General features: G+C 38.6%; 1 protein-coding gene across 8 annotated transcripts in view; it reads left to right on the top strand.

The window, feature by feature from the left end:
* LOC101745176 (titin) overlaps nt 1-24,826 on the top strand; it is a 63,551-nt gene that overhangs the window by 31,239 nt on the left and 7,486 nt on the right. For all 8 annotated transcript variants that reach the window (XM_062669914.1, XM_038012474.2, XM_038012477.2 and 5 more), the window contains 8 exons: nt 21-1,017; nt 2,281-2,498; nt 3,100-3,415; nt 5,329-5,433; nt 6,171-6,353; nt 6,872-7,008; nt 21,476-21,574; nt 24,689-24,764. In XM_062669914.1, the coding sequence (XP_062525898.1) occupies nt 21-1,017; nt 2,281-2,498; nt 3,100-3,415; nt 5,329-5,433; nt 6,171-6,353; nt 6,872-7,008; nt 21,476-21,574; nt 24,689-24,764 (2,131 nt within the window). The remainder of the gene's footprint in view (nt 1-20; nt 1,018-2,280; nt 2,499-3,099; nt 3,416-5,328; nt 5,434-6,170; nt 6,354-6,871; nt 7,009-21,475; nt 21,575-24,688; nt 24,765-24,826) is intronic.

Here is a 24,826-nt window from a genome sequence, read left to right as displayed (position 1 = left end):
TCTTTTTTCTCTCTTTGAAGCTGGAAAAAGTTGTGGGCTACGAACAGAGACGCCGAATTCGTGCTCAAATAAGAGAAGCGAAGAAATCAGAAGGAAATTTCACGAAAACTACAAGAACTACTCTAACAGTATCAAATAAATCTGTGCCACACAAGTCTCCAGACCGTTCAAGGAAATCTACGCCACAGAAGACTGCGTCTCCCGAGAGAAGAGCTCCCACTTCGAAAACGGGTCACAAAGAACCATCAACTTTGAATGGACATTCTAAAGAACCCGTCGAAAAGCAACCACGTGATCAAAGGCCACACAGTCCTGAGAAAGGCAAGACCACACCAAAAACTTCTCGCCAAAGTCCCGAGAAGAAAGTCAGACCTCAGTCACCCACCAAGGTGACTCCCAAAACGAAGTCGAACCGATTCAATGAATACGCTTCAGCGTACATGAAGAAAGTGGGACTGAACGAGAAACTACCAGAGATTAAGCAGCAGACAGAAGAACACCAGCAGTCACGCATCGAGGAGCATGTTACAGAACATTTCGCAACATCCAAGACGATTATCCAACAAACGTCTTCTAGAGACGTGATCGAAACAACAAATTTCAACGGTAAACGGTCACCGTCTCCAGGGAAAAAACAAAGTCCACAACGCACAGGAAGCTTTGAGAAACGGTCACCAAGCCCGGACCTCAAACGACAGAAGCCAGATACTAAAAAAGAAAAGATAATAAAAACAGTTTATGAAGTCGAAAAGAAGATTTCACCTAAACCAATACAGGAGGAGAAGCCCTCGTGGGTGACCAACAGGAATTTAAAGAAGGTGACGTCAGAAACGCGGAGTTTCAGTTCGAAAAAAATTGAGCCGGAAAAACCGAAATACCGGGCTCCCAGTCCCTCTAAAGTCATATCTAAGCCTTTGGATGTGATCACGTCGAGCTATGGGCCCGGACCACTAGATGCAGATGGAAAACCACTCTTCGGGATAAAAGCTTTGAAAAAAGGAAGCAGTAATTACCAAGGTGTGTTTTAATTTTTTCTCCTTCTAGTTGGAGCCCCCGGCTTCGTTCGATTTGATATAGATTTTGTCAATCAATTGAGCCGCAAAACACGCATTTTTTAAGTTCTCCTATATATTGTGTTTTATGTCCTGCTATACACATACAAATGCATTTATAAATGGTGACACGCGACCCTGCTATACCCAGCTGAGCGCGGGACAGTCGTGCTTCTGGTCATCCTTGCGATTGTTTAATGTTAGATTTGCTTCCGGTACATCATCGGTACTGTTTCTTTTTTCTGTACTCCAGACACTATGTAACGTGTCATTCATGATTGTCTAAAAACTATTTTTTATGCCAATTTTCATAATGATTGGTTGAGTAGCTAGTAATAAATAGGAGCGTGTTAAATTTGTTTGCTCGACGGCAACATCTACCTTCTTCTACATCTGTCTTACCGATAAGTTTCTCTAACAATTTCGTAGCGTTAGAGGAGAATGAAAGATCCGTTGGAAATTCCTTTGGCACCTACCGAATAGTTTCGAACGAACATTACTACATTCAGGACTTCTTGTCTACCAGCATAAACTCCAAGATAAATTATTTAAATTTAAAAGAAACTGATCAGTGGGCCAGTTTCTTGCACCAATCTTTCTTGAGATATTTCTAGAACAGGCGGTAACGCTTCCTTCAACGTTCAATAAGTATGTTATCCATCCATTAAAATAAATGTTTTTAAAGTGAACATGAATTCAATTAACATTATCTATCTGAAAATTATTTTTACGACACAATTAAATTGAAAACAAGTTTGTTAAGAAACTTAGTCACCACGAAGCGAGTGCTGCGGTTAGTCATTGCTTTAGTTGTTCAGTTGATCGTTATATGAGAGCAGTGTATGTTCCGTGACGAACTCATATCAAGGTTCGCATACATGCATATTGTTATAATTATATTGAAATATCACTCGGAACAGCTTAACAATTTATACAAGGAATCGAATTCGCGAAGAAAAAAATGGCGCAAATCAATCTTAAATAAACTACATCAATGTTATCCGTGGGTAAATTTAGGACTGAAAAAATAATTTATTAGACTCATAACTAGATACCTAGATACCCTACGCTGGTGTTATGTTAAGTAGCAGGCACTGGGCGGGTGTTGATCGCATCTAGTAACTGATTAATGTGTGTTCTTAAATAGCATAGTAATTGATTTAAATCTGTACCTATTAATGCAAATACATCTGTTTATTAATTACGATATAATTTTATTTTCTCTTAGTAAAAGGCACTGTGATACGACAAGAGTTTCACTCCCGCAACGGCGGAGAGCCCGAAGGCACCGTATCCGTCACAGCCTATTCCACTGAGCCCGAGGAGCTAGAGAAACTTCTACAGGGAGAAGGAGCTCCTCCATCCAGGATACATGGCCTGGCGGCCATCACCACGACCAGGAAGTTTGGTGGAGACACCGGTACTTCTATTCACGAAGCACACGGGGTGAGTATTGTCAAAATTTCAGCTCTAAGCTCATACCACACTTGTTCCTTCTAACTGTCGCTCTTATTACTTAACGCGGTGTATTCTAGGAATGGTTACTGTGTTTTCTTTTTCATTTACATACATCTTCAAACCAGACTGAAAGACACAGAACGCAACGTCAGCAGGAGGTGGTGGTCTTACTGGACCTCTTGTGAGTTCGCGCGGGTAGGTACTCTGCCTATTTTTGCCGTGAAGCAGTAATGCGTTTCGGTTTGAAGGGTGGGGCAGCCGTTGTAACTATACTGAGATTTTAGAGCTTATATCTCAAGGTGGGTAGTGCATTTACGTTGTAGATGTCTATGGGCTCCAGTAACTACTTAACACTAGATGGGCTATGAGCTCGTCCACCCATCTAAGCAATAAAAAAAACTTACACCGCGCTTAAGATTTCATAGCTGATAGCTTTGACACATATAATTATGAAAGCAGTATAGCGGACTATATTAATATATGCTTTAACATGATCAAGCGTGTACAGTATCCTAATGAGCAAGTCGTTAGGTTTTTATTGATTAGATTGGTAGAATGAGCATCGGTAACATTTTAATGAACCCCACAGAAGGAACAGCGCGCAGTCCTAGATCAGTTCACCCAGAACGACAGACGAGTCTCAGACACTAGTCTAGACATCACGAGAGACACCTCCACGTACGAGTGTAGAAGAGAAATCGAAGAGCGGACAAACGATAGAGAAGAAGAACTGAATACAGATAATGTAAAGAAAAGTATAAAAATAGAGAAGATGTACAGACATGACAATACAGGGAAGGATGCGAGAGATGATAGGAAAGATAGAGTGGAAAGGAGAGATGATAAGAAGACCGTCAGACAGAGCTCTGTGAAGTCTCTTACTGAGAAATATATTAAGAGTGCAAGTAAGTGCTATATACTATGATCGGATTTTGTCATTGTATGAAGTTTTTTCCATTCTTTAAACTTTCATGAGACCTACAAATGAGATGGGACACTAATCTAATACAACACAGGCAGAATTTAAACTCAATTTAAATTTCATTTATTTTCTGGTTGTTGATGAAGTGGAACAAATAATATGTTCCCATAAGTGTAAGGACTCTATGCGTTTATTGGAAGTCCGTTTATTACTTGCAAAATCTAAACAATTCTCCATACAGCTTCTTTTATTAAAGTAATGAAAGAAAACCTAAATATCGGCAAGATCAATCTGTCAGGTATCCTCTGAGGGTTGAAAATTAATGTCCAAGAAAAATATAGCCAAATGAAAGTATTTAAAATCAAATCACAAACGTCTCTGTACACTCCATTAGAATCCTTCAAGAGAACTCTGCTCACCACGAAATATGAACGGTAATCGTCTTATATAACGTAACTTTCATTATTTTGTACGTAGTTAAAACACGCAGTCTGTCGCGACATTTCGTGGTGAACGGTGACCGTCCACCATGTTCCGAGAGTACATTGATATAGTTAAATTAATAAATAGTGAGTAAATTATATTTCAAATTGATAATTGAATATATTGTGTATGTATTACCTTATTTATACGCAATACAGACAAACGGTTTGATTCGAAAGACAATATGGATATTAATTTTTAAATAACACATTTGAGCTTGACCTCACACCTCAAGGTGGGCGGCGGTTATCGTTCTGTGGTCTCTATGAGTACAAACACGCACTTAAAATTAGGTGAGCCGTGCGCTTGTGTGCACATCTACAGAACTAAATAAAAAACGTTAGCAAACAAAACGAAGGTTACAAGATTGTGAAGTTGCACTTGTTGCTCCGGATCTACCTGAGCCGAGTCAGAGTAGGTCAAAGTGACGAAATCTGTGTACCGTATTATCAATTCACAATTCATTATTCAGTCACCATTAACTCACTTTGAAAAATTGAATTTATAAGTCAATTCATACGTATTGCTCTATTATTTTATAGCTTCAGAGTTTCAGAACAAATGCGCGGCTCACATCATGCTATGTGGTTATCGGAGTCTTTAAAATGGGACCACCATCATGACACATGAGGTCACACTCTTAGTTATAGCTGTTTAGATATACTAAAGATTATCATCGTTTTCGTAGTATGTGGAGGACCCACTGAACGATTCCGCCACCGTCCCTCGCCTAAGCTACTGATCATCACATTTGGATAGATCGTAAAAGGCAAATGGAAGTCTAAATTTAGGTTCCGTACACGCATCTCATTACATCACTTGATACAGAGAGCTTATATGTCATCTTCGTAGACCCTTTCATCAGTCCTTAAGACGAATTTGACTTTAATTTGAATCCCATGAGAACGTTACCTAGCTGGAGTACCTGCCGTGACTAACACGTGCTTGGTCATTATTAACTATTATTTTTGTCCATTTTTTCGCATCAAAATAACCCATTTCCTTTTGAAAGGCAGTATTTCTACCTCTTTGTCATTACTCCACCTATTTTTCTTAACTGGTGGACTGGTGGTACTGGTGAGTCCGCGCGGGTAGGTACCACCACCCCACCTATTTTTGCCGTGAAGCAGTAATGCGTTTCGGTTTCAAGGGTGGAGCAACCGTTGTTACTATACTTGAGACCTTAGAACTTATATCTCAAGGTGGGTGGCGCATTTACGTTTTAGATGTCTATGGACTCCAGTAACCACTTAACACCAGGTGGGCTGTGAGCTCGTTCACCCATCTAAGCAATAAAAAAAAATCTACTCAATGGGGGACGAAATACACGATGTGGTATATAGATATAATTCAGAGAGATTGTACTAGGCCAAAAAATCCATTTACGTTAAATTTATCGCGTTTCTATCGTAGGTGAGAGCTCGAAGACCGACCGCAGCGCTTACCCAAAAGCTGGGCTCATCCTCAGAACGGCCACAATGAAAGACAACGTCTCTAGTGACTCCACCTCGCATGTCGGTGAGTAACTCTACGAAAATGTCAAAAAAACGATCATTTTTCTTAACAAAACAGCTGAACCAACACTAAAGACTGTTCCACCATTACCATTGTTATTAGAAATATTTATAAACCAAAAATTGTCCAATAAAACTATACCTAATAAAATTTCAAAAATTATAATGGACAACTTAAATGAAATAACAGCTGTAATAAAGAGAAATTAATCTAGATGATAATGTATATTCTGAAATGAACAACATTAAACTTTTTTAAACAATGGCCGACATTCAGAATGGTATAATTAAACAAATAAAACCATGAAGTCAACTTAAATATACATAGGTACGTTTATGAATACACATACATATATACATTAAGATAAATACATTACGTAAACATTAGTCACCAGTAAATTGCTGCTACCGAATTATTTATTTGTCAACAACTATTGTTGTTTAAAGCTGCGATATGACGTGATTACTTCGATTCCCTCGGTATAATCAGAAATGGGGATTAGAGTAGTGAAACCGGTATGAATGAACGATAGGCAAGTAGTTTCGGTGCAGTAGCCAGGGACCAGAAAAAGGACCTATATTTAACTCGGCAGATTGACTGTTGATAGTATCCTACCATTTAAGTCTTCTATACAGTACCTGCACATCAATAAAACTCTTGGATTACAAAGAAACCTTTTCATCGTCAACTGTCAGTGTGAATTTTTAAAGGCAAGGGGTCAATAAATGTTTGTTGCACAGGTCTTGCGCGTACGGACAGCGAGCACAGTCTGGGCTCGGTGGAAGAGACTGTGGTGACGACCACGGAGCGCACCGTGGACGGGGTCCGCACCACCACGCGCCAGGAGAGGTCCTTCCTCGACAGTGGGACCAAGGTCACCGGGGTCCAGGATATACTGACCAGGATGAAGAACGCTGATATAGGTTAGTCATTTGATTCGTGTGCGCATAATTTCCTACGCGCCTTAATATGTTCCATCACAGGATTTGACTTAAACAAAAACATTTTTTTTTTTATTGCTTAAATGGGTGGACTAGTTCACAGCCCACCTGGTGTTAAGTGGTTATTGGAGCCCATAGACATATATAACGTAAATGCGCCACCCACCTTGAGATATAAGTTCTAAAGTGTGAGTGAAAAAGTGAAGCAGTAATGCGTTTCGGTTTGAAGGGTGGGGCAGCCGTTGTAACTATACTTGAGACCTTATGAGACCTATCCAGTAACCACTTAACACCAGGTGGGCTGTGAGCTCGCCCACCCAACTAAAGCAATAAAAGTGGAAGTCAATCGTGAACATTTGTTGGGTACGTATTTCATTAGAAAAATTGGTACCCGCCTGAGATTCGAACACCGATGCATCGCTCAACACGAATGCACAGGTATCCTCTAGGCCACGACGACTTTATAAATATATATAAATATGAAAGAAATGTTTGTCCAGTGATCGAAGACGGCGACACGACGGAGGACACGGAGGCGCGAGCCCTGCTCAACAAGTTCCTGGGCGCCTCCGTGCTGATGGCCGGCATGCAGGGCTACGTCACGGAGAAACCTTCCGGGAAGGTCGTCGTTCAACAGGTCAGTACGATTGAGTGAGCCAGCGGTAGATTAATGGCTGACTTACATAAATATAGCCATTTTCACAATATTTTTTTGACTACGATTAAGTAACAATTACAATATAATATATACATAAATCTATATATTATTAATACGTGAAGCAAAAACTTTGTAGCCCTTATTACGAAAATTGCGATGACAGAGGAGTATGAAATTTCCCACACTTATAGAGAAGAGAAGTGCAGAATGCTAATTTTTTTTTTTAATTATGCTTAAAAAGTACATTAAATCAATAAAAAAACATGACACACACTACCGTGTATTTGACACACGTACACGCTTAAGTGTTCTTCGTTTATTGTCAAACTTTTGTTATTGTTTAAAGTCTGTGGTCAAATTGAGAATAGGTTAATGTTGCTTGTCTTTAATATTATTTGTCCATAATGTAGTCTTGGCGAAATCTGTGGTTATAGGAAGTAAAATATAAAAAATAGTCTTAGATAATAGAATATAATAATGTTCAAACTTATAATTTCAATTAATTATAGTCGAATTTCGACTACTGGGGATCCATTACTTTAGTATAATAATAAGTGGGTATCTATTTTTTTCTGATATTAAGTGCGTATTGTAATCTCAATTGGATTAGCCATCATCTAGTTGACAGCTACACGTATCAACTGAAATATTATGTAATCAGGGCACAGTTAAGACCAAATTATAAACCGTGAACTCAACGGCACGTTTTTTTTTTTAATACCCTTAATTTGTCATTCGCAATTTTTAATATTCCCGCCTGAGAGATGCCGCATGATAATGATCGTAAATTTGGCGCGCGCGTCTGCAGAACTGATATACGTGAATCATGTGTTTAGTCCACGCCATGTTTACAATTCAGAATTAAACGTAATTAATGTTTCAGAAGATTTAACCATAAAAGGAAATGATTATGAAGTTGTCATATGCGAGAGATAGATCTCGCTTCGAAACAGGTTTCAAAAGTCTTTGTATATAAAGATAGTCAACAATGTTATATTTAAACACATTATACGCTGACTAACTAATTGGAAAGAAGAATTATTTTTTCGATAGTTCGGTAAGTAGGTAATCACCGTCGCGCGTGGACACCAACAAGCCCAAGCCGTTGTCTACTGCTTTGACCAACCTTACCCGCAAAATTCTAATTTGCGTAATTACTGGTGGTAGGATGTTTTGTGAGTCCGCACAGGTAGGCACCACCTATTTTTGCCATGAACGTAATGCGTTTCGGTTTGAAGGGTGGTGGGTCAGCCGTTGTACTGAAAAAACTGAGACCCAAGAACTCATGTCTCAAGGTAGACGGCTGCATTTACGTTGTAGATGCCTATGGGCTCCGGTAACCACTTAACAGGTGGGCCGTGAGCTCGTCCACACACCTAAGAAATAATATATAAAAAAATCTCTGATATGTCCGTGGTCCACGGGCTACGGCCAAAAGGGTTGGTTGTATACTCAATAGGAGAATTAAAAAATACCGACTGAAGTGCAATGTTCACTCGAGTTGCGCCTTGTCCTGTGTTTAATATAATGTATAAACAACCTCGCAGCGTCATATTGACAATAAAGGATTTTAATTCAAACAAAGTATATTGTGTCGCTAAATACTATTTTTTTTTGTTTTTTTTTTTGTTTAGATTGGTGGACGAGCTCACAGCCCACCTGGTGTTAAGTGGTTACTGGTGCTCATAGACATCTACAACGTAAATGCTCCACCCATCTTTAGATATAAGTTCTAAGGTCTCAATATAGTTACAACGGCTGCCCCACCTTTCAAACCGAAACGCATTACTGCTTCACGGCAGAGTAGGCGGGGTGGTGGTGCCTACCCGTGCGGACTCTCAAGAGATCCTACCACCAGTAATTACGCAAATTATAATTTTCCAGGTTTGATTTTTATTACACGATGTTATTCCTTCACCGTGGAAGTCAATCGCGAACATTTGTTTAGTACGTATTCCCATTTCAGAACTCTCTTTTTATCCCTACCTCGATCAGCATTTCCTACGAGTCATGCACGAGCATGTCTTTGTGTTATACGCCAAATACGTAAAAAGCTCATCTCTCGACCTTGATTTAAGTGTCCAAATGTTCTGATGTGTAAAAACATACGTGATCTATATTTGAAGGCGAAATATAGAGCTTATGTGTGTGAACTTTTAATATAGGATTGTTTCTAATTTCTGTTTTCCGTTCTCTAGATTTATTAAGGTACTCATTAAAATGCCTGCGATGTCCCATCACTTCATACCCATATTGTTCGGGATGTTTCTGGTAACCAGTTCTGAATAAAGTGCAACATCTTTCCCAAGCTCTAATCATAAAAACAACTGTAGCTTAAAGCACGAGTGATGTACTCCCAAATATACCTTACTTGCGATTTCTATCTTCCACAAGGCGGCAGATGCAGAATTAAAACCACCCAAGTTTTTTATTACAAAATTCTACGCCTCGATCAGTGGCGCAAGAGCACGACACCCAACCTGCCCAGTGCTGCACTCAATGCCAGTCTCGACCCCAGAACAGACAGAGGTTCCCGAAATTTTATAAATCGAAAAAAAAAATTTTTTTCAACTTACAATTCGCATGTTACATTAACCTCCTTACGATAATCCCAATATATTTTCCTAGTAAACAAACGCTAATGTGTGTATATACGCCATATTGCCGTTTTAAGACAGGCGCACGGATAGCGAAGCAAACGCGCGCGCAAAAATAACTGCCCGCACTTTGCAGCTCAAAAACGAAACATCATAAAACGAACGTAAATCCACGCGAAATTCAGCTTTAAGAGCAACAATTCGCTTACATTTAAACTCGCGAGTTGCACGAACATCTCGTCCCGCTATATTTGGTGAGCTGACGTCAAACATGGATGCGCTCGCAGTCCGGACCACACTCGCGCAGTGAACGGTGCGCGCCGATATCAGATATGATAATTTTTTAATTAGAAAAACCATATCTATGGTAATAAGGTTAAGATTCAAAATTAATTAAATATTTTATTGTGGTTTAATCGCGTGAAAGAGCGCGATCCAGGCCTTTAAGTGAATTTATCAGGATTGCATTTTTCTATAAACGCTAATAGTAGGTAAGTTTTATTTTTAGGTATTCCATAGCTTTTATCTGTGATTTTAAGAATTTTACGCAATTTACAAAATTTGTAAATTATACAATTGTGAGTTATTTGTTTTGTAGTTGTGCTATTAATGTCGAGAAAAGATCACTGAAAATTTTAAAAATAAACACAACTACACAGTGCTATAGCGTGTGCCTGATCAAACGTGTCTTTCAACAGCGGCGTTCGTCCGTCCCGAGGTCGGACGTCGGGACACACATTCGCAAAAATAACGCAACATAACATCGAGCATAATTCTCAATGACAGCTATTTTCGATAATTACTTTATATTCCGTGAACCACAATAAAATGTTCTCAATTGAAGGGTAGGCTAACCGTTAATATGTATAATTTAATTTATTCGATTTTATGTACACGCAAATAATCTTAATTCATGATATCCTATTGATAGACAAAATTTATGTATGTTTTTTTAAGATTCAAATCTGTCTTGGTGATACTGGAAAGGCTACCGGGCCACCGTAATCATTCAATCCTACAAAAAATGTAGATATTTTTACGTTACTTTTGTCAGATTTTATCATTCGCATCTATCTGGAATAATGATTAATGTTAAAAATGTTAATATTGCCATTTTAAATTAATTAAAATAAGCTTTTGGTTATAACTTCAACATGCCTAAAATAATACATTTTATACACAAAGACCGCATATACAAATTTGTTGAACAATGCTAGCAATACATATCCCGTAACTTGGAGCAAAGCGTTCCTCGAATCTCAATTATTCGCGAGCTAGAGAGTAAGAACAACGGCAGTACCGACAATGTAAACAATAACAAGAGACAACAAAACTAGTCACCCGACAAAACAATTGTTTATTTGCCAATAATCAAATTAACATAAAAATATAATGACGTATGAGTGATGAGAAATTCGAACCAAAAACAAAACGCAATTCGTCAAACATTACATGTACTTAAAAGTAGTACATTCGGCCTGCGAAGATTGTCGATAACCACGATATTGCCCAACAATAACTATGCTCGTCTCATTGAAACATTTAACGGTAGGCAGTGGCTTGGCTCTGCCTCTGGCATTACTGAGGTCCATGGGCGACAGTAACTACTCACCCTCAGGTAGATCGTATGCTCGTCTGCCTACAAGGGCAATAAAAAAACAGGCTTACAATTCGCTTGTCATCTGATTCATTCGAAGCATAGCAGGTCAATCTGGTCTACAGAGCCAATCAGGTCCTAGAGAAAAAAAATCTTGTTACCGCGAAGCAGCTTTCCTAGTGTAAAAACACAGCACATAAAATTACACTACTGAAAGCAAGAAAAATAAAAAATTAAGATCACGTTACTCTTCTAATTTTTTTAACGTCCTTTTGCAAGTTTTGCCCCTATTCCACATTATAATATGGTGTCAGCGCAACATGTTCTCTTATCATCAAGCCGCCACCCTGACGTCAACCCTCCTTGAGATATATCTCTAGTAGTATATCTATTACATTGTGCCGAAGGGAGGACTTTTTTGTTTCTTCTTTTGGTTATCCTTCTACTTAATCCTTTTTTGGTTCCATGATTTGCATTTTACTAAAATAAACATTTAAACGTCCGCAGGTCATTATAATTATATATGCATATATTATATTAGCAGATATCATAAACATTATACGCCTCAGTTTTCTTTTGTTGATAAACATTAGAAAACAACTACAGTTGACAGAAGGTAAAGCAAATCAAAAGTACTGCTATGAAAATTATAACCTTCATACCATTCAATAGATTAAACTTAATATAGGAATAACTACTACAATCTACACGCTGTGTATTCATCTTGTCAATGACTCGTGTGGATAGTTGGCGTGTAAGGAAACTAATTACAAATAATGAACATAACTGAGTCTGATGCTTTCGATCACTATATTGCAGTTTTCTCCTTGTTGACGTATGTAGGTCGAACTTACTACTGCATTATTAAATGTTTATTGTAGCGGTTTCGAACAATCAAATCGATACGAGAGTTTGCTTCTTCATGTGTCGACAGAACTTTTCTGGTTACAGGGTAGGAGAACCTTCCGATGCCGTTAATACCAAACATGTCTACTGCAGAGTAAAAGTTATAGAATGCCATCAGGTGTGTGTAACAGCACCTACGTGCATGCCAAAAGAATTGGCCCAAACAATCTAGTTCAAAAGGAAGTGTTAGTAAATGTCAAATTAGTTGGCGGTTTCGCTGCGCATTCGTAACGTTTGTGTGTCGCTAGATAAATTAGGTCAGAATTAACTGAAAACGTATGTAACTTATATTGTAGTAACTGTATTAAAGAAGGATTCGTTTTTCATTTTGAGTGAGCTTACGAGAAGATTGATTTGGTTTTAATAAAATGCACAGAGCTATAAATTAAAAGAACTGCTATAGAATTGCTGTTATTCAACAATTAATTAATAAAAATCTAAACACCTTTAATGGGAAACCGAATTAAAGTTATATATTTTTTTTATTGCTTATGTGGGTGGACGAGCTCACAGCCCACCTGGTGTTAAGTGGTTACTGGAGCCCATAGACATCCACAACGTAAATGCGCCACCCACCTTGAAATATAAGTTCTAAGGTCTCAAGTATAGTTACAACGGCTACCCCACCCTTCAAACCGAAACGCATTACTGCTTCACGGCAGAAATCGGCAGGGTGGTGGTACCCACCCGCGCGGACTCACAAGAGGTCCTGCCACCAGTATTGTATTAAAACTCCTCGAAATATAATATGTATTTTATTTATTGGGAATATATTTTAAAACGTATTTTAAACGCAATGAAAAATGAATTGACTGTAATTTATATTTATTTTAAACATAGAATCAATTTTATTTATAGAGAACACGCGTAGAAAGCATCGGTGTTATTGACAGCTAGTACTAGTACGAGTACATAAAAACACATTTTTTTTTTATTATTGCTAACGTCTAGCACAATCTGATGATCGGGCGTCTTGTGAGTTCGCACGGGTCAGTACCACCACCCTAAATATTTCTAGTATGAATCAGTAATGCGTTTCGGTTTGAAGGGTGGTGCAGCCGTTTTATTATAAAACTGAGACTTAGAACTCATGTCTTCACAGCAGATGTCACTTCACAGCACTTGGGCCGTCAGCTAGTCCAACTACCTAAGCATAAAAATGTATGTAAATGTAGAATTTATAGGCGAGTTCTTGTCCCGTCTAATGTAATACCCAAAAATTTTTAATACTGATTTAAATATGTATTTTCACAATTTCGAAGGCAATCAAGTTGTCGCTGTCATTCTCGCTACATCTCATGCTCACGCTAACACAAAGACCACGTCCTGACAATGATATTGATACCCGATCTGTTTTGAGTTCGTTCACACTGGTCGGTCTGATTTTAATTCAATACTGAACTTCTAATATTACGTGTTGTAGGTCAATTGTGTTATTAATTACACATTTGTAGTGGCATTTTGAAGCTCCTTCGACAGTACGAGATAAAATTTGTTTTCGAAACAATTTAGTTATTGTGAACTTATAAATAGATATTTATGAATATTGATCTTATAATAGTGGCAATAAAAACGAGGTATAAAAAGCGAGTGAAATTCAGTACGTTTACAACTTTTGTTCTCATCCATGTAACTGCAAGTAACTTCGAGAAACTATTCCACTTCCACCTTTTTTTTTATTGCTTAGATGCGTAGACGAGCTCACAGCCCACCTGGTGTTAAGTTGTTACTGGAGCCCATAGACATTTACAACGTAAATGCGCCACCTTGAGATATTAGTTCTAAGGTCTCAGTATAGATACAACGGCTACCCCACCCTTCAAACCGAAACGTTTTACTGCTTCACGGCAGAAATAGGCGGGGTGGTGCTACCTACCCGTGCGGACTCACAAGAGGTCCTACCATCAGTAAACCTTGATTGGTAGGCTACGGGCTTGGCCTAAAAAGCTTTGCTAACATCTACCCTAGCAAGAGTAGGGCTTTGCTAAATCTATCACCGGATCGGAATCGCGACCCGCTGAGAAGATCGACCGAGAAACTCGGTAGGCTGTGTCTATGGGTTAATTTTTCAATAAAGCTTTTGATATGTGTACGCAAATAAAAGATATCATAAACAGACTCGAAAACAAATTGCGATACGCAAGAATTTATGAGCGAACTATTTTTAGTTAGCCCAGCAGTCAGGAAGTATCCGCCGAACCGTTAACAGCGTACCTTATTTTTTTATATTCTTCACAAATCATTTTTTTTATTGCTTAGTTGGGTGGACGAGCTCACGACCCATCATCCACCATAGAAACCAAAGTCACTAGTCACTAAGTGTTAGGACGTCTTGCGAGTCCGCTCGAGTAGGTACCGCCCTGCCTATTTCTGCCGTGAAGCAGTAATGCGTTTCGGTTTGAAGGGCGGAGCAGCCGTAGTTAAAACCTTAGAAATCATGTCTCAAAGTGGGTGGCGGCGTTTACGTTGTAGATTTCTATGGGCCCCGGTAACCACTTAACATCAGGTGGGCCGTGAGATCGTTGTCTAAGCATTAAATAAATAAATAAAACTAATACAACGAGGTTGGAAAAAAAAATGAAATATAATTAAGTACATGACTTCTTCAAAACTTTCTATAATAATCTTATTAAAGTACTTTAAGATCAATGAAGAAAGTTCTGAATTTCGTCAAAAAAAATAAAACCTATAGTTTACACTTGCCTTGAGGGCTTATTAACACAGCTGAGCAAATAATTGGCCCGTCAAGTGAGCAAGCGCCACAGCCCAGTGACCCAGCAGCATGACAACACATTTTACACTTAAATATCCAAATTTGCCTGTACTGATAACTCCGACTTGAATTTTGTCACAAATAAAATAATCCATGATTTTAAATGGTAGATATTGCTGCAGTTTCAAACCTCACCTGTATATTTGGATACTTGTCATTATTCTACCCATGAAACCAAGACAACGGCTTTTACAGAAAAATACATCATGGGTCGTATCGTGTCCGGAATAGTAGATATGAATAATACGCTTAACAAAGCCCTAAATGTTTTATAAATGTTTTTAGACAAAGAACCATGTCCTTTGTATTCCATACACGACAAAAATACACACTCATACGTCATTACGTGTGAACGTCTACATGTCATCGCGCCCGCCGAACCCCGCGCCTCTGTAGGGCAGCCAAAAGTCTAGTTTTACAATGTCTTTATAGTCGGTAGGTCCAGGAAATAGACGCAATGCCCCAGTAATAACTATTAATGAAAATCTCCACATGAAAAATAATTATATCGCGGCAAGAATATCAATTCATTAAATCACCATCAATTTATTATTATTAATTGTAATTCATAGAAATTGAGATAATTCAATTACGTCGCGTAAAAAATGAAATACCTTATGCCATTATCCTATTTAATAGAAAGATGATAAAAAATAAAAATCAATAAAACCCCTTTCCTAGGTAATTCTTAATTAATGTTCCTAGTTGATTCCTAAGCCCTAGGCAGATTTGACCGTGTGCCAGCGAGCCGCGGTGTAACGACCGACCCGTCTTCCTTCTATTCCACATTTGGCACACTACAACTGGCACATTCTCCACTTTCCACGAACTTCCAAGGTCCCCACTTTTCCTACTTCCTATACGCAGACAAAGAAATCTGGCGGAAATTATCATGTTTTTAATTTAGCATATGTTTGGAAGCTTACGGATAGCGCCGATTATTTACGGTGGGCGGCTCACTGCCGTTAATGAGCTGCCGAGACAACCGCCATGAAATTGGACGTCTGATTTTGATCACAAAAACCTAACAAACTGCGAGTTCGTTATACTACGGCTAGGAGCGTTGTAACCCTACGCAGGCACTCATCACCGCGCCGCAAACCGCCGCGAACCAAAGCAAACCAAATGGGAAATGCACCTTATATTTCAAGCAGACTGGCTGACTTCATTTTAAGGCATTAATGGACGACAGTAGGCGCTTAATTAGAGCCATGCTGTGTTCGCGAGAATGTTTTTAGCTTAAGTTATTTTATCAGGTTAAGCTAATAAAATACTCGTGATTATTTAATATGGTATGTTTATTCCATATTAAATTGTCAATGGAAGAAGATAGAACATCTTGCAACTGAGTCATTTATTGTGCACTTGACTGAAGTTGTGTGTGTTAAACTTATAAGATTAGTGAAGATGAGGATGTAGGATGTGTATGATGGAGTCACATGAACAGTATCGTAACGAATTAACATTTCCAATTGTCTTAATCAATCAGATTTCCTTTCATTATTGATTTACAATTTTTAGTTGAGATGTCGGGACTTACTAGATAAAAAAAACACAAAGAAACCTCATGGCCATTACATGGAGTCTAAACATCTGATTATTTGCATTAGTATCATATAATTGTGATAAAATAATGCATAAAATACTAGTGTTAGTCCGATGATCGAATTTCAACCTTAACCACATTTTTTCTCAACAACACCAAGTACTTAGTTGTCGGTGACTGTAAATGGCACGGAATAGATAATTCCGTGATGAATACTATAGGTGACTGTGAATACTATAAAGTATTCAAAACTGCGGAATTAATAATTTGAAAATAAAATATCCGCGTTATGCCGTAAAAGTAGTTTGAATTGTATAAAATATCAGTAAACACGTGGATCCGCAGACAGTCAACAAGCAACATTGTTTCATGGACGAGTCGGGCGCTTTTAAACCGCTTCTTTACGTAACGTAACAAATGATATACTGTATGCATGTACGTATGTATGTATACATTTTGAAACAGTTTATAATTCACATCCACGAATACATTTATAACATAAATAATTGCGGCAATAAAAGTGATGTATTTCATGATCCGCAACCGAACGATCTCATGATCGATAAATTTATTTATGTATTCATAGGTTTTCGTTGAGATTGACGTTGGGCCAATAGTTTCGTGGTAGGGCTCACAGCTGTCAGTCACTGGATTGGCGGCTGTCTTTTCTTAACATCCCAACTGATTTTAAGCGGAATCTGTCACTTGAACCTTGAGGTCAAGTAATGTCGACCGGCACATATCATTATCATGCAACCGAGTCTTTCTTGTACGATTCCCTTAAAATTAGACTTGCTGAATTACTTGCACAGGATTAACAAGCAATAATTAAAACGCTTATCCGAACTTACGGAGATCACAATGCTCCAACACCAGGACCAAATCTCGATTATATGTCATTGTTAATAACATAGGCGAGGGGTCTCGTTCCAATCCAACAGCTTTTCCACCAGAGCGAGCTAATAAAAGTTTAAATTACCGTCAATGGCCGTAAAGAGAAGCTAACGGTACAAGTCGTTGCAATAATTTGCACAGTTTTAATGAATAGAAAACAAGACGTTTATACCCGGAGTTATTAATGCACATTTGCATCAATCCTATAAGTGCAACGAAGCGTAAGTGTCTTCAGTCAATTCGTTGTTTACTGCTGCAGATACATATCGAATGAAGACCTTTGCTGCTGGACGTATCATAAGCCCGCGCAGGTAGATATCACCATCCTGCCCGATACTGTCTCAGGTCTCAGTAAACTTACAACGGCTGCCCCACCCTTCAAATCGAAACGCATTACTGCTTCACGGCAGAAATATGCGGGGTGGTGGTACCTACCCGTACGGACTCACAAGAGCTCCTACCACAATCACTCCGTAGAGGGGCATAAAATACCTAAAACATACATCATGAGTGATTTTTAAGTTGTTTTACATTACCCACCCTCCAAACGGGAGCAAGTGACTGCTCCATAGCTGAAGTGGGCGAGATGTTGGTACCTACGTATCTACGGTAGTTCGTGATTCACGATACGCTGAATAATAAACGCCACTATCTCCAAGTTCTTAGAGAAGTTAACGAGGCTAACAGTCACGCTCATCTGTAATTAAACATTGCAACGATTTCTACAAACGATTCTCCAGCAGCTTATTTCCGGTAGACTTAACACCGGAGTCCACTACACGGCATCGCACGCGCCGCCGGTATCACTGGTGTAGCTTACAAGCAGGAACCAGATGATGTGCTATAATAATGTCTAACCATGCCATTTGAAGGTAATGGTAAAAACAATTGGATTATAAGCAAGCCCTTCAAAGCATTCAAAGTAATTAACAATTATAAAAAATTGTATAAGCTACCGGTTTTATGTACATTGCGACAGTGCAAACGGGTTTTGCGGGCTTGTATAGCTGGATTCGATTCCCGGTCATCTAGTTAGGAACATACGATAGACGCGAAAAATGAAAGGCTATAGTAAATCTCAACGTAAACCACAGCTTAAACAATTTTATTGTTATGGCCACACCAAAGAATTTATAAGCCCGGTATATTACACAAATCGAGCTTATGATCCATCTATAACATATAGGAAGTAATTACCAGCGAGAAGGGATCTCTTTTCCGTGTACCGACGAATTTTGTCGTTCGAACCAACCAACTAACATCTTACCTAATTCTGCCGCGAAGCTGTTGTTTACTCTAATTTAGAGGAAAAAAACCTCGGCTTTATGTCTCAAGATAGGCAGATATTCACATTCTATCATATATGTATGTACTCTATCCACTCCATTTACTCATCAATATAAGATGGGCCATGAATTCCATCTGTCTAGAGCAATAAAACCAGAGTGGGGCAATTTTTCAGAGGTTAGAAGTGTTTTTTACAACACAAGACCTGATAATGCTAGCCAAACGATAGTAAAATTATAAAATAATTAAATGTGTGGCTTAAATAACATAACTGTCATAAGCAATAAAGATACAGCTTAAAGTTTCTCTTTAAAAGCATTTGTTGGTCTTTGTCGGTGGAACTTTCACAGGACTTTTATTACGGCTGTAATTTATGAAAATGACATTTAATTAGCTGATGCTGGTAGGCGGACTGGATCCTGGTACGGATGTATAGAAATGGCCATCCATTATGTTACACTTTCTGGTTTAGAGACTTCACGTTAAATGGGTCCAATCAAAGAATGTTTTCTTCACGTGCCCCCTTTGTCGTTGATGGTTTTATTGCGGACACAGGAACTTCTGGTCCTGGTAATGTTAAGTGGATCCATAGACGCCACAGCATGAACGCACCAGAGTTTCAATTCTCCGTTGGAGTTCGTAGTTAGACCTGTTTGGTTACTTATAGATATTCGGCGTTAGGAAGTTATCAAATGTATATTTAGAAATGTTTTTGTGTGTATATAGGTTCCGGAACTTATAACACCGTATAAAAGTCATCGCTTGGTGGAATGCGGTTAAACTTCAACGATCTTTTCGCGGGCCCAGTGCAAAACATAAACGCAAACAGCTTTGACGTTCCCGGAATCCCACCGGACCGACACCGGTATATGATATACAGTAGTAAAGTAATTATTCTGCTACCACACTACCATAACCTACCGCGTAACCCAAATAGCTCCGGGAAATAGCACAGTTTACCTACACTATTAGCGCGACCGCCGATAGAAGATCAGTGCAACGGATTTTTGGCAGGTCACCTCCCGGCGACGTATAAATAGACTTATATAATAGACTTATCTACAAAGATAGCAGACGTGTTTTGTATCGCTTAATGCGTTTCTAAAGATAAATTTAGTGTCATACTGTCAATTATGAACTCCCCTTCTCTCTAATTCCCCAATTCTCTGTCATATTCTGATCCTTGGGTTCAAAATTACACCACATTCGCAAGATCAACGCACATGATATGACTCCATCCCTATCTGTCTGACCATCTATCTATCTGAATAAACAAGTTGGTCATCCCAGCAACCATGAGCTGCTGCTATTAAGTCTGACTTATTAAGTCGATCTTCCGTAGTAGCGACACAATATTTGCACATTTCCTCCTAATTCTTAACGGTACCACATATTGTAAGAGGGGGACGTTCTTGGCTCGCAAGAGAATGGGCAATAGAAGTATACATCGAAATTCTATGAACGATTAGCAAATAGTTAGACTGTGAACTCTGTCAAAAAACCCTGCCAAGGTTATAATGGTTGGAAACAAAGACGCAATAGTACACGTCTAATATAATCGCGCATGTGTGAAAGCTCGTATTAATGCTGTTCCTGGTTGGAACGTTGCCCGAGGTTCAAATATTTACGTTTTGCAACGAATTATTAGATATTTCACGTTGTCTGAGTTCAGATAACTAACTATGCTGACTTTCAACAGAACTGGTACATATCTATATACCACCAGGTCGAGTTAGTAGAACAGATCTTTTGAGTTCCGTGGGAGGTGCAGCGCCATACGGGGTATTTCGGATAAATTGCCTTTGCATGTTTATGTCATCGCTCATATCTTATATTGAACCCAGATTTTTAAATGAACAGGATGTGAGAATAATAAAGCAACAAAGAGAGATTCATTAAAATTCTGTAATTATAAAGAAACAACTCGTGAGATGACAATAGAACGATCTATACGTATAATTTTGTCGAACAATAACAATAGAGCTAGGATACGATTTTTCAAACAGTTATATATTATTATGCCTAATAACTTCCGTGCCAAAGAATCATCGAGTGATTTGTTTGTAGATTTGCATATTAAAATCCGTACAGATCAGTTCTATCTATTTTTACCATCCGAAAGCAACTACGCAGAACAACTATAGTGAGTGACGACATATTATGTGTTTGGAAATCTTTTAATAGGGCCGAGAGCTCATCGCGAATACAAAAAGCCCTAAAATTTAAAGTCAGTTCACTCATCTAGGAAAATAAGCCAAACTTGCTGACCAAGCATAAATCAACATCATCGGGTCATCGAACTTGTCGACTCATTCAAAAAGCCAACGAAAGCGACAGTTCTCTTACATTCATTGACGTGTTATCGTGATTGATCTAACAATTTATACCTTGAGAAACACAACATCCTATGTACTGCGCGTCAGTAAATATCGTACTAGTCTTTAATCTCTAAAGGTTGTGGTTGAATTTTGTTCGGCTTGTGTATACATTACGTGCGTTTCGGTTGCCCCACGCTGCTATTTTTGAAGGAATCTTATTACTGCGTTCTAAATTTAGGTGAATTTATAATTAGAGTGGGTGTGGTTGAGGTAGTCTTGGCCAAACATAGAATCGAATTACCTTTACTCGATATAATATCCCGTTGGAATCTTTAGAACTTTGCGAGTCCGCACGGCTAGGTAACACGGTATTTACGTTGTAGATGTCTGTTGGGTTCTGATGTTGTAGGTTGTAGGTTACTACTTCACACCAGGTGGGCCGTGAGCTCGTTCACCGATCTAAGCAATAAAAAATAAAAATAGCAAAAAATACATTTAGATTCATCTAAAATTCATTGTTGTCCACAGGAGACAGTCCGCAACAGTGGTGGCAAGGTAACCAGCACTCGCACAGTCGAAGAGTTCGACGTAGATCAGTGCTGGGACGAACGCGTGCTCAGGAAACTCGTGAGTACTCGTTTTATTTTTGACTTTAGACATTACCTTTTATCCATATATATACAAATTAATTGCTGTTCGTTAGTCTCGCTAAAGCTCGAGAACGGCTAGACTGATTTGGTTAATTTTGGTCTTGAAGTATTTGTGGAAGTCTAGACAAGGCTCAAAAGGTAGATAAATATGAAAATGCTCAGAATTAAATAAAAATAACAATTTTGTTTTCCCTTTGATGTGTCCCCCGTCGAACGGGTTCCTTTTGTTTGTTTTAAGTTTATTTCATACAAAAGTTTAGGTCTTTTATTTATCGATTGAGGCACTACGAAGTCTGCCGGGTCAGCTAGTTTTGAATAAAAAATTAAATGGTTCAGCTTGAAACATGTCAAATCAGTTTCTGAACACGCAATGTTGATGAACGCAGCGGTGGCTGTGATACACAAATCGTACCCTAAATGCCACAATAAAGCGATAATAGGGTCCACGGGACCGCCTCAAACAACAGCACTCCATGGCGCACACATTGGATAAGTAACGTCTCTTCATACCCAACAGATTCCATACGTTGCATGCGACAAATCACTCTGTTTACGGATTGCATGTGTATTACCACTTACGTTTAACTCTCACTTTCGAGTGGTGACCGTCGTCTGGTGGAATAGTAAAACGGTAAATTTATGTGTCATCAGTGTAGGGGTGTACGTATGCATATACATAATTTTTTGATAGTTAGATTTTGATAGCGGGCGCAATAAGCATATTATAATAGCATAGGTTTGTTGATCGGCTTACCTTGTATGCACTAGGTTATAAAATATGAGCTAAAATATGAATAAGTTTAAATTATTTAATCCAAATTGATACCGGCTGAAAGCGGGACTATAGTTAATTTGCTTGAGGTGGTTCCGTCGTCTTTGTTGAACTCTGTTACGTTCCCTAAGCGCTATAACAAGTCAATCTTCAAACGAGATTTCAAAAGAGTCATTTTCGGTGTGCAACTATTTGGTGACACCTCTGGCATTACTAATATCCATGAGCGATGGTAACGACTTATAACCACATGCGCCGTAAAATATTTTCAACCGTAAAAAAATTGACACTAAACGCGAATAATTTTCTTTTGGCACTAAATTTTGTCCACTCTTTCAACCCTAAATAGCTGAGCCGTGTAGAATGCCTAGTCATTGCTCACGCTATGATTTATAGACATTCAATTTTCTAAAAAAAGCACTTGTGAAATCATAAGGCTAGGAGTACAACAGACCCGTGACATGGGCACGTGGCTCTATAATCACGGCGGTGTCATGTAACTTTACAAACTGATCCTCCGGCCGGTTTCAATATTTCTAGATAATTAAGTTCTTAACACGGAACTTGGTCCGCGTTGAAAGCAAAATAAAAAGCGTGAACAACTCGCCGAAAGTAACCTTATCGAACGCCACATAATGCCCATTTCAGCGTAATTACTGGTATAGAGTAGTTATTCCAATGCGGCGCCATTACGACGAAATGCCTCCGATGCTTCCAATAATTTTGGTTTTGTTTTCATATAAGATGTATTAATTTCAAGATGTATTAATATTGGGTATACATCAGACTAGTGCGGCTCAAGGTACGATCTATCAGTCAAGGTAATGGTAGGGCGTGTTGGATGTTTCCTACAACCTGCACATTGCTGCCACCAAGATGTCGTTGTTATACAACATAGTTGAGGCTTCTGCCCACTGAGTTTCTCGTCGGATCGTCTCAGTGGGTCGCGATTCCGATCCGGTGGTAGATTCTGCGAAGTACTACTCTTGCTAGGGCTAGTGTTATCAAATTCTCTCAGGTTGAACCCGTGAGCTCACCTACCCATCTGGGTGTATCTGGAATAGCCTCTTAGGCTACCAGGAAATAGGTAGGGAAAAAAATTGAGGCTTCTTCTTCAGGTCTCTAGATGGGTGGCGGCATTTACGTTGTGATGTCTATAGTGTCCAATCTCTTCGCAATCGGGAGACTACGAAGTCGTCGACCTTGTTAAAGCAAAAATATTAAATATCTTACATTCTTCATTCCTACTGGCTCCTGCCAGTAAATAGCATTAGTAGGAGAATGATACAATTATTTGTTACTAATACTTATGTGTTGGGTCAAATCCGATGTAGGTCGAGTTGTGAAAATCAATTGAATAGACTTCCGGCTTCCCGCGCTGCGACACTTCCGTTATACGTCATGTCTATACAAACAGTAAATGTTCAACAAGCTCCAAAAGGTGTATTCGCGATGGTGCGTTCTTGAGAGTACATAACAATTGAATTCGAATTTTCATTTCTAAGGGACTGTTGAAAAAGTAAACTCTTAGAAAAAGGTTGACAGTAATTGAGATAGTTTTTTCTGCGGTTTTCGCGAGTTCCAGATATAATTAATTTTTTTTAGCAAATTACGCACGATTGTCCTGCCTCTATACTTATACATCTAAGTGTATACATTTATAAATAATAAACACCCAAACGAAGTACAAACAAACCTGATAATGACACAAATATTTGCCCTATATGGGAATCGAACCCACAACCCTCGGTGCAACAGTTAAGGGCATTAACTAGTGCACCATCGAGTCAGTCAAATAATAATGATTGCTTGCAGTTTTCGTTTTCAATTGTCCGTGACCAAGAATTAAATAATTGAGATTTTATAAAGAATTCCATTGTAGACGCTGCTTTAGTTCAACAAAACACAACCGTAGGAGCTTTGCGTATTGCGTAGCTTTGAGTGTTTGAGTCTCAGTGACTACGTTCATTTGTACATTGGCTTTCAGAAGGGCTGCAGTGTCCGTGCAATATTTTGTATTTAAAAATTTAAGTTTCTCGTCTTTCGAACTACATTTAATGCATTTTTTTAATCATTTTGTCTTTTCTCGTGCACAATGTTGAGTGAATTCCGGAGAATCTATGTACGTTTTGATTACAGTAATATGTATTAAAATTAGTAATAACTTAGTAATCAATTAGTAATCTGAATCATTAAATTTTTTATTGAACGTTAAATCAAACGCAATTGGGAATTTGTAATGACTTGAACAAAATTGAGAACATCTTGCTTTAGATAAACCTCGGTACTTTTACAAAATAATGTGTTGATGTGTTTCAGTTGGACGAGTGTAGCGATTACGAGCAACGACGTCGGCTGAGGGCACGCATCCGCACACTCATGGCCGAACAAGAAGGTAGGCCCTTAGCTATTTACAGCTTCTATGATATGAATGTTCATTAAAGCATTCTATGTAAT

This window comes from Bombyx mori, chromosome 8, assembly GCF_030269925.1.
Source record: "Bombyx mori chromosome 8, ASM3026992v2".
Taxonomy (NCBI): Eukaryota; Metazoa; Arthropoda; class Insecta; order Lepidoptera; family Bombycidae; genus Bombyx; species Bombyx mori.
This window is presented reverse-complemented; position numbering and strand designations above follow the sequence as displayed.